The sequence below is a fragment of the Zingiber officinale genome, chromosome 6A, assembly GCF_018446385.1.
Source record: "Zingiber officinale cultivar Zhangliang chromosome 6A, Zo_v1.1, whole genome shotgun sequence".
In the NCBI taxonomy this organism is placed as follows: Eukaryota; Viridiplantae; Streptophyta; class Magnoliopsida; order Zingiberales; family Zingiberaceae; genus Zingiber; species Zingiber officinale.
Genome location: NC_055997.1, coordinates 7,336,752 through 7,348,322, shown reverse-complemented (window position 1 = coordinate 7,348,322; position 11,571 = coordinate 7,336,752). Strand labels below are relative to the sequence as shown.

General features: G+C 36.0%; 1 protein-coding gene across 1 annotated transcript; it reads left to right on the top strand.

Moving 5' to 3' along the window:
* Positions 1-6,342: 6,342 nt before the first annotated feature.
* On the top strand, positions 6,343-9,709 carry LOC121994582 (ribosomal RNA small subunit methyltransferase H-like). The gene is made up of 7 exons (XM_042548569.1): positions 6,343-6,370; positions 7,585-7,649; positions 7,935-8,099; positions 9,159-9,285; positions 9,395-9,456; positions 9,576-9,587; positions 9,686-9,709. Exons 1-7 carry the CDS (start codon positions 6,343-6,345, stop codon positions 9,707-9,709), a joined length of 483 nt encoding a protein of 160 aa, XP_042404503.1.
* The last annotated feature ends 1,862 nt before the right edge of the window (positions 9,710-11,571 follow it).

Genomic DNA, 11,571 nt, shown 5'->3' with positions numbered 1-11,571 from the left:
GATAATAGATGAAAATACTAGTCATGCTGCTGATGGGCCCGACATCTGTACGTGTTATGCGCGCATCCCTAACTAGACCCGGGTTTGCAAGTCCCGAATTTAGTAGGGTTACTAGGTTATTTGAACCTAGGGACGACTATGGGAGCCCAACCCAATGGATATCTAATCCAGTACAGTGCCACTGAGAAAGTAAAATACTGAACATAGCTAATTAATTCTTGTCTTGCTCTTTCTATGTTATCTGAACCTAGAGCTAGGTTGTCTGAACCTAGAGGCGACTGTGGGAGCCCACCCATTGGACCGTAGTCCATATAAGCTGTAGTAAAACTGCATATACTAATTAAATGCTTCTATCGCATTTAGCTATACTATTAAAATGCCTAAGTTGCATTTTAATTGTACTAAACATACTATCGAGCACTTGGTATGCACTGTTGCACACCCTATGTGCCCAAAAATCCATAAACTACTAAACTAAAGCATGAAATCACATGAGAACTACTTATACTGCAAGTGAGGAGTTTCTTACCTTCTGCTCTAATTTCCTTACGATTCTAATCGCTAGATTTCTGGAGGAGACAATCCTTTCTACGATCTTCTCGCGTCTACGTGTTCTTCTCGCGGAGAGGAGCACCCTCGTGTCCTTGATGTCGCCGGGAGGTACTCCTACGCTCCTCAAGATGGAACCCTAGGTCTTCTTGAGGTTGGCGCCGAGAGATGAGGGAGAAAGAGAGAGGGTCGGCGGGTGAGGTTTGAGGGAAAAGTTTTCTCGTTTAAGAAAATAACAATTCCTCAATTAATTTCCCTATTTATATTAAGTGGGTAATACAGCCCAACTCAAATATAAATATAATTGTTTCCCTTTCCTTTCAGCACGGCCCTGCTGGGTTCACCTGGTTACTAGAGTTCACCTTAAGTCGTAGGACCCAATAGGTCTCGGATTCAATTCCCGCGTAGGCTATTTTACGATTCCATTTATTTTTTTCTACTTCCGCCACTCTAAAAATTCCATAAAAATATTCTAAAATTCCAGAAAAAGTCATAGAATATTTCTAAAATAATTTTGAGAATTTTCGGGCATTACAATTGCAAAGGGCAAAGAGCATCTTGTGTGCAAGCTCAATCAGTCTATGGACTGAGGCAAAGCTTCAAGGTCTTGGAACATCTGGTTTATCAAAATAATCCAGACCTATGGATTTATTTAGTAACCGGATAAGTCTTGTGTATACAAAAAGTGTGATGGAAACGTGGTGGTATTTCTTGTACTATACGTAGATAACATTTTTTGTAGATGGAAACAATATCAAAATGTTGCCAGAAGTAAGGGTATGGTTGTCCAAACAATTCGATATGAAGGACTTGGGAGAATGTATATATTCTTGGGATCAAAGGAATAAGGGATCGCAAGAAAAGAATATTTTACTTATCCTAAGCTTCATATATCGAAAAAATCCTTGCTCGTTTTAAGCATGCAAAACTCCAAGTAAGGTTTCTTACCTTTTTAGCATGGAATAACTTTATCTAAAGAAATGTCTCCGTAGACATCAAAGGAGATAGAGGAAATGAAGGCAGTTCTTTATGCTTCGGCTGTCAGAAGCCTAATGTATGCTATGCACGAGATCAGAAATCTGTTTTGCCAAGGGCATGGTTAGCAGATATCAAAGTAACCCTGGACAAGGACATTGGACTGCAGTAAAGCATATATTGAAGTACCTTAGAGGCACTAGAGATTATATGCTAGCTTACAAGGCAGTTAATTTGGTCCCTGTGGGTTGCACGGATTTTGACTTCCAGTTAGATAGGGACAATAGTAAGTCAACCTCGGGGTTTTGTGTTTACTTTAGGAGGTAAAGTCATAACTATGGAAGAGTGATAAGCATAGATGTTTTTCTGAACTCCACCATAGAAGCTGAGTACATAGCAAACCTCTGAGGTAGTCATAAAAGCTGAATGATTCAATAACCTCAAGATAGACTTAGATATGATTTCTGGTTTGTCCAAAGATTATTACAATTTATTGTAATAATAGTGGTGCAGTAGCAAACTCGAAGAAACCATGAGTCTATAAGGCAAGTAAACACAATAGAGCGCAAGTACCACCCAATACGAGAAATCGTATAAACGAGGAGAAGTTGTTGTTGCCTAGATTGTATCAAATGATGACCTATAGATCTTTTCACTAAGGCCCTTAAGGCAAGAGCTTTTGATGGGCATGTTGAAGGGTTGGGATTCAGATGTATGGCAGCAGTTATGGCAGCTTAGTCTTTTAGTATAAGTGGGAGATTGTTAGGATGTATACTAAAAGCCTAGCTTTTGGTATAAACATTTATCTAGAAATAAGAATCACATTGGTCAAATGTCTATATTTATGATAAATGTAGTTGTTCAATTAATTTATATTGTAGATAACATGGTGTGTGGTGTCATACACAGAGGATCATGTTATCAGTACCTTATAAATTATAAACAGTAGCTCACGATCAAGATGGAAAGGAACAAACCATTGGAAGATCGTAGTATAATTAGGTATTAGTTTGTCTTAACTATATAATTACACTAGTACACTTAGAGTGTATTGAGTAGGACCATTAGAGGTCGTCTCTTTTATACTGACTTTATAAAGGGACAAAGACCTCAGTTATTATGGAAGTGTATGCTCCTAATCCTAATATAATAACAAACACATATATTTGATATTTATTTCTTTAATTTATCAATGGGTGAGATTTAGTTCGATAAATCAATAAGCCCGATAAGTTGGGAAATGATATCACTTATAGTGTGTGTTGTTGATTATAGAAGGAAACTGTGTCCTAGTAATCTAGGTTGATAATGTCCCCAAGAGGAGCTCATAAGGATTGTCATGTTAAACCTTGCAGGTGGACTTAGTCCGACATGACGATAAGGTTGAGTGGTACTACTCTTGGACTAAGATATTAATTAAGTGAGTTGTCAGTAACTTATTTAATTAGTGGACATTCGACATCTTAAATACAGGGAGACTAACACACTCATAATAAGAAGGAGCCCAAAATATAATTTGGGATTGGTGCGGTAGTTCAATAATAATTCTTTAGTGGAATGAATTATTATTGATGAAATTAAGTTTTGTGTTTAGGATGAACACGGGATGCTTAATTTCATCAGGAGACCAAAACCAATTCCTCCTCTCGGTCCCTATCGTAGCCTCTTGTATATAGAGATTTATACCCACCTTCTTACCCATCCAATGGAGCCAGCCAAGCTAACTTGGAACCCAAGCTAGGGCCGGCCAAGACCAAGTGGATGAGCCAAGTTGGTGGCCGGCCAAAGCTTGGGTCCCAAGCTTAGGTGGCCGGCCACCAAAATATTAAAATGGATTTTTATTAAAATTATTTTTTATGTGGATACCATGGTTTTAAAAGAAAGTTTAAAAATTAAAAATTTCCTTTTATAGCTTTCTACAAAAGATTAAGAGAAGAGATTAATCTCTTTCCTTATTTGTAGATTAAAAGGATGGTTTTAATTTATTTTTTTTTGGTAAAAACTTTTCTTATTTGTAAATCATCTACATGTTTAAAAGAGAGTTTAAAATTTGAAATCTTTCCTTATTTGTTGATTAAAAGGAGGATTTTAAATTTTAAGAAAACTTTCCTTTTTAACCATGTTCATGATTTAAAAGAGAGTTTAAAAATTAAATATTATCTTTTATAAGTTTCTACAAGAGATTAAGAAAAGATTTGATATCTTTCCTTATTTGTAGATTAAAAGAGATTTTAATTTTTAGAGATAACTTTCTTTTTATCCACATGTTTAAAAGAAAGATTTTAATTTATAAAATTTCCTTTTTATTAACCAATCATGAAGGGATGAAAATTATTGGAGAAATTTTTATAAATTTCTGGAGACAAATTAGGAAGTTTTAATTAATTAAAACTTTCCTTGTTTTGGGGAGAAGAGTGGTCGGCCAAATAAATTGGAGAAGAGAAAATTATTTTTAATTAAATAAATTTTCCTTTTCATGGAAAAAGAATTAAGGAAGTTTTTTATTTAAATTTTCTTATTTACTAAGACCAAGGATTATAAAAGAGGGGGTAGAGGTGCCTTCATGACGAACGACTCTATTCTATTTTTCTCCCTCTTTTCTTCCTTGGTGTGGCCGGCCCTTCTCCTTTTCTCTCTTCCTCTTGTGTGGCTGAAATCCTTTATCTCTTGGAGCTTGGAGTAGGTGGCCGGATCTAGCTTGAGGAAGAAGGAGAGAAAGCTTGCATCCCTTGGAGCTTGGTTGGTGAAAAAAAAGTTCTTCATCCTTTAGAAGATATGCTTGGCCGAAACTTGAAGGAAGGAAGAAGAAGGTGCCTTGGTGGTTCTCGTCTCAGAATATCGTTGCCCACACAACGTCCGGGATTAGAAGATCACTACAACAAAATCCCTCATAGACATCAGTGGAACAACAACGATTTTAGGCTAAAACTGATGTCTTTGAGTATTTTACACCGGTTTTTCTAAAAACCGGTGTCTATGAGCGCAGATTTTAGCTCATAGACATCGGTTTTTTAGGCGATGTCTATGACTGCCCTTTTTTTCGTTAATAGACACCGATTTTAACATCAGTTTTTAAAATCTGATGTTAATGAACCAAAATAAAATATTTTAATTTCCCCACAAGCCAAAATTTACAACATTTTACAAAGTTCCCTCCAAACCTAAACCAATATCGCGGCCCTTCTCTCACCCTAAACCTAAACCTAAACCTAAACCTCTGCGTTCCAGGCGACGTCTGTTCTTTCTTCTTCTTATTTTCTTGTTAAGGTTTATTTCTGATCTTGTTTTCGCCTCTCACTCGGTTTGATTCGAGTTCCATGGTGAGAAAATTGTCGTTTTGTTTTCCTTCCATTATCGACTTCCTTGATATGACGAGAAGAAACAAACTTACAAATCGCCCCGTTATCGTTTTGATCTGCCTTTCACTCACTCAGTTTCATCGTGTTGATCTGCGTTTGATCTTCGATAATCTGTGATTTTTCTGGTAAGAACCCTAATCTGCTCGTGGTTTGTTTGATCTGTGATTTCTCTAGTAAGAATCCTATAATCTGTTAGTGGTTGATCTGCGATTTCTCTGGTAAGAAGCCTATAATCTGTTAGTGGTTGATCTACATCGTGTTGATCTGTTATTTCTCCGCTTGATCTACGATTCGTGAGCTCACCGTGGTTGATCTGCGATTTCTCAGCGATTTTTTGGGTAAGAACCCTAATCTTTTCGTGGTTTCATCGTGTTAATCTGTGTTTGATCTGCGATTTCTGTGATTTCTCTGGTAAGAACCCTCATCTGTTCGTGGTTGATCTGCTATTTCTCTTCGTGATCTGCGACTTCTCTGGTAAGATCTGCGTTTTCTCTGTGTGATTTGCGATTTCTCTGTAAGAATCTAATCTGTTCGTGGTTGATCTTCGATTTCTCTGTGTGATCTTCAATTTATCTGCACGATCTGTGATTTCTCTGGTAAGATCCCTAATCTGTTCAGGTTTCATTGTGTGCGATTTCTCTGCGTGATCTGTGATTTCTCTGGTAAGAACCCTAATATGTTTGTGGTTGATCTGCGTTTGATCTGTGATTGCTCTGGTAATAACCCTAATCTGTTCGTGGTTTCATCGTGTTGATCTGTGTTTGATCTGCGATTTCTCTGCGTGATCTTCGATTTCTCTAGTAAGAACCCTAATATGTTCGTGGTTTATCTGCGTTTGATCTGCGATTTCTCTCTGTGATATGCGATTTCTCTGGTAAGAACCCTAATCTGTTCATGGTTGGTCTGCGATTTCTCTGCGCGATCTGTGATTCTATGGTAAGAACCCTAATCTCTTCGTGATTTCATTGTGTTGATCTGCCATTTCTTTGCGTCATCTGCTATTTCTCTGTTCGTGCACCTTTTGTTATTTGTAAAATAATGGATTCAGAGATCTTGTTTATTTTATTATAGAAACAAGCAATGGGTTGGTGCACACATTGTAATGAGGAATGCGCCGCCATATATCGGGATCCTAACGACAATCATTTGTAAGTTTGTTTTGTATATATTCGTTTGTTTTGATCTTGATATGACTCGAGTTCTGCACATATCTTCAAGATTGTTACTCTGCCTTTTGTGCATCATCATTATCATATGTTCTGCACATGTTGTGTTTGTCAAAATTCCACACTCGTCGGTAACTTTGATTTGCTCTTCAGTTAAATCGGATGGATTGTTCATTTAGTCGATGGATTCTTCCCCTTTTTGCCTCATTGGATTGCTAAGGCTCGTAATGTTGTTTTGCAGCATGGGCATTTAGGATTTATGCTCTCATGTTATGATGCTGAAGTTAGCTACGATGGCCGCACTGACACTTTTCTGGCAAGGTATGCGGACAATTGCTCTCATTTGAATTCAAAATATGTTCTCCTTTTGATGAAAAGTTAAGTTGTGTCTGTCAAAGTTATCACACTGGCTTCATATAACATGGCGTGCGTTATTCATTCTTCTCGACTTGTAGATCTCCACCACATGGAAGAAGAACTATGGTCATAGAAGAAGTTGGCCAATATATATATATACTCTATGATCGTATGTATAAGAGACTTTCTTTAATGTATATGAAAATGCATATTATAAACGTTACAGTCTTTGTTCAAATTAGTGCCTCTTTTACATTCTCAATGGAGATATAGATCAGTATAGGTTTAGGGTTTAGATACTGTGTTTTTTCACCTTGTTTGTTCGTCTCAAGGAGTTGGAGCTTTTCCCGGAGGTCAAATCTTTGGAGAAAATACGACTATTTCATGATGACCTCTGCCACAGTTATTCTGTGAGGGATCAACTTTTGAAGGTACATCTTCTCCTTTTCTTTTCTTGCTAACCAGTTGTTTTATCTTATTCTAACTTGGTATTTCTTTAGTTAAAACGAGCTTATTGTCTTCCTAAAAGGTTTCTTATATGGAGGCATATAGCATCACTGACAAATTATATTTGATTTCATTTCCAATTTAATATGCTGAATGCCAATTAATTTGGATTAAATTATATGTTTTTTTTAGTCTTCGAAACCTTCACAAGAAGTTGATGTCAGGAGAGATTATTGAGAAAAAGATTAATGATATAGGACAGGTGTCTAAAAGAAACTTTTGGGATAATGATCCAGATGTTATTAGTGCGTTTGGATGCTTGTTGACCTGTGCAGCTCCAATGAAGAAAATGTTACGAGTGGAATGCTTGCAGATTTCATATCTCGGGTTAGTGGTGAACTTTTTTTTTTTTTAAATTTTTTACCAATGACCTTCAAGATGTTTTAGATCTTCTACAATATGACATTTGACACCTGCTACTTTATAAAAGAAAATAATTGTTGCAGACTGGTATAGGTGATCCTTGTCATGCTGTCTTTCATTTGCCAACTATGTCTACTGAAAGCCACACCATGCATTTTGTTGGTTGATGTAGTTGGACTGATCTCTCTCTCTCTCTCTCTCTCCTGGTTGTCTATTTGTTGCTTTCTCCTGTTAGAATCATACAGTTCCATGCTATTAATTGCCCAATGACTTGATGTTGAACTTTGTGTAATTCTTGGAATATGCAGCTAAAGGTGAACTCTACAAGGAACTACAGAAGTCCAAATGCTTCAGTGAGAGGCGAACTGCTACAGTGAGTTCTTTGCAAACACACACTAACGGTTATCAGTGTATGAGCTTTGATTATTGAATTAGGATATAAGGCAGTGTGAGTTTTTCACCCTTGCAGTAAAGTAGAATGAATGTGATTTATTCAGTAGGTTGCTTTCCTAATTACTACTTGCCTGTAGGAAAACTAAATCAGCGATTAAAGGTGATTAATCATCTCTAGTTTAAGCCATTTTGTTCTCCAAAGAAAGTATCTTTCTTCTAGTGCTCTATCAAGCAAATGAAACATTTAATAAGAGTGTTGATGCAGGCAAGTTTGACAGCTGAAGAGATATTGAATTCTTGGCCTGCTGCGGAAGTGGGAAAGGTACTACGTGAATATGGAGAAGAAAGCAATTGGCAATTTATTCAGAATCAAATTGTTGAAGCTCGTGCACAAGGGGGATTGCATACTACAGATGAACTTGTGCATCTTGTGAGAAGAGCATCATCCAATTCAGGAGGTATGGTTTTCCACTGACTGAACGCACTTGTTTTCTCGCTCACTCAGCACTGCAACCTCTTTGGTATCAACTAATGAGAAGAACCATCTTTATTAAAGATAGCAGAGTGTTGTTTCTTGGAAAGATTTGTTTAGCATGTTTGTTTAAAGTTTGGCTAGGCCATGACTCAATACTAATCTTAATTTGATTGTTTAAATGTTGGGCTCCTGTTTCATAGCAAAAGGTTCATTTTGTGACTCGAAACTAAGTTTTTTTTTTTATTGTTTAAGTGTATTTTCTGAATTTTGAGAACCAATTTTTTTTGTACATCTACCATCAAGTATGACCCTACTTTATTAGATGCTATCATGTTTCTTTTTTTGCTTCAATTGACAATATGGTGGTTCGCAGAATCTGGAGTGTGGACAATCTGTTAAGGTTGTCTTTAATCAGATTTCGATTGTGCTACTAGAGATTCATAAATGAATATTTGTCAATCTAATCAGCTGGTTTGGCTTAAGAATAAGATCAGTAATAGCCAACCAAAGTCTAGTAAAAATGCCCTCAAAAGTAACTAGAGTGGCTGAAAAGAAGGAATTAGAATTGGAGAAAGAGATGGAGATTATTAAGGATATCAATGTATATATTAGTCTCTTTCTCTCTTTCCTAACAACTTAGCTTTTAGGATAAATAGTCATCCAATCAAATTTGAGAGAAAAAGAGAGGAGAACCTTCACTAGTGCAATTGGCGACCATGCACCACTCTTGTTGTCCGCTGTGCTGTAAGGCAGAGTTGACGGATGTAAGTGAGATATGTTAGGATCTTTATGTTCTTGAATTTGGGATCGTTTCCAAGGTTTTTCTGAAGTAAAATTGCTGCTTAGGATCTCAGCGTCCTATCATAATCGATGTTTCTGAGTTTTGTGACCTAGTGCCCTATGATTACAGTAATTGGCTAGTTTGCATCAAGAAAATTCCCTGCTCTTGATAAGAAAGAAGACCATTAAATAGTTTCCTGATTGTGAATACTTCATTACTTGTAAATTAACTAGATATACACTTTTCAGTTGATTTGTTACAGTAAAAGCCAGCCTGCAACACAGACACCCTACCAACCTGCTCCAGTAGTCCAGCCATCAAGTGCATTCTCATTTTCAAATTTTAGACAGATACAACCAGGTATATCTGATGAATTTTCCTGTCACATATTTGATTTTTCTAATTGGTTTCCTTGATTTGATTATTTACGTCAAGTTTATTTTCTTTTCTTTTTCTTTTGAAAATTCAGCCTCTTCCAGTGGCTTTGGTGCTATGCCAAACATCTTCAGTCAAAGCAGCATTGGACATGCCGTATGTTCCTTTTCCTTTTTTGCTGTATTGTCTTTCCACCCGACATTTCTTCTTTTTTATATGCTAATGCTGCCAGCAATATGGTTCCTTGCAATATTCTGCAATCTAATTGTTAAAAGGTGACCTACACAGTTAGTCATCCTGCCATGTCAAAACAACTGAGCTTAGTTTTTATTAAAGAAAAAAGGACTAGATATAGTACTAATCAATTATCCTAGTTTTTTCTCAGATCCGTGATCTTGTTCTTCTTTAGTCTTTTTTATATTGCAAAATGTAAACATGCTTTTAAGAGACAACAACAACCTCTGCTTGCCTGCAATATTATCATGTAAGACATGATAATATTGTAATAGATGCATCAATCTAATAATGGCATGTTCCATGCTCTATGAAAAGAAATTTTGTCAGCTAAGGAAACTTCTTGATGAATCACATATTGAGGAGTTAATGAGCCAATTGACTTGGAACTTAGTCTAATGGTTTCCATAACTGTTTTAACAGGAAATGATTTTTCTTTACAATAGCCGTTAACCAAGTTATGCCTTATTTAACAATAGCCGTTAACCAAGTTGCTGCAGTTCCACTTAATTAACACTTTCACTGCATATCAACCCACCTTGTGTTTGCCTGCTTCATTGATTGCGTGGTGATGGTGAATTTTATAGCTTTTGCTCCTTATTGTATTATGTCTATTAGCCATGTGTATACAAAGGGCACAGTTGCATTCTTGCTTATGAGATTTGGAAGATGGCATCAGAGGTAGTACAATCAATAGTATATCTCTTCATTCGCTTGTTAACTATGAACATTTTCTTTGTTCTTCTATGCTTCCTTCACTGGATTTATTGTGTAGTCATATTTCTTTGTTCAACCATTATCATGTCTAGTAATTTGTTGTATAATGTTGTCGGTTCTTATCAATCTGTACACTTGAATTAGAAGGAGCAAATAATCTATGTTATTTTCTAAGCAGCATATACTAAGTGTCATATATGAAAGTTTTAGATTCTATGTTATATTCGTTATCTTCCACAGCAGCCTTTAAAAACTCAGTATTCTATTTTATTTGATACATGTACACATTTATTTTAGTTATTTGATATATGGTGGCTTTATGTGTTTTTACAGCTTACAAATCTCAAGTACTCCAGAGTTGAAATTGATGAAGTGCGGTTCGAGTGGGCTGAATGCATGCTAGATTACATTTGAAGTGCGGTTCTACCTTGATGTGTTAAAAGAATGTTCTACCTTGATTTTAATATCTATTAGTTAGCTTTTGATGTAAAAAGAATGTTTGGGTATTTTATGGATATTGTTGTAAGAAGATTATTTATATAATTTGTGAATATTTATGTATTTTATGGATATTATTGAATGAAGAATATTGTATATGTGAATATTTGTGTATTTTTTTTGTTATTGCCGGTTTTTCATTGTTTCGGAAATCAAATTTGTGCTGTTAAAAAATATACATATTACATCGGTTTTCCACCGCTGCAAAACCGGTGTTATTAACTAATATTACATCAGTCATTTACCGCTGTCAAAACTGGTGTTATTAACATACACTATTACATCGGTTTTACATCGTTGATGAAACGGTGTCGTTAAGTGATACTACATCGGTTAATAACCGATTCGAAGACCGGTGTCGTTAAGTGATACTACACCGGTTTTAACCCGATGTCTAAAATGACAGACTTTTAACATCGGCTTCATAGACATCGGTCGAAAATGAAATAGACACCGGTGGAAAACCGATGTCTATGAAGGTTTTTGTTGTAGTGAGAGGAATACGGTAGAAGACCTAGAGGTTTTTGTTTGCAAAAGAAAAGGTATACTAGTATTTAATTTCCGCATCATACTAGTTTTATTTCTTTGTAAAAATACCAAATACAAGAGGCATGCGATTCTAGTATTTCGAATTTATTTTCGATGTTGTGTTCTTTTGTTTTTCTTTTCCTTGTGATTTGATTGTTCTTTTTGGTTAACCTAAAGTTATTTAAGGAAATTAAATATTAGCTTTCCTTAAAAGGCTTTGTCTAGGCGGTGGTGGTTGTTCTCATATCCAAGAAGGTCATGTGCCTCACCATGCAGTCCTGGAAGCCAATTTTT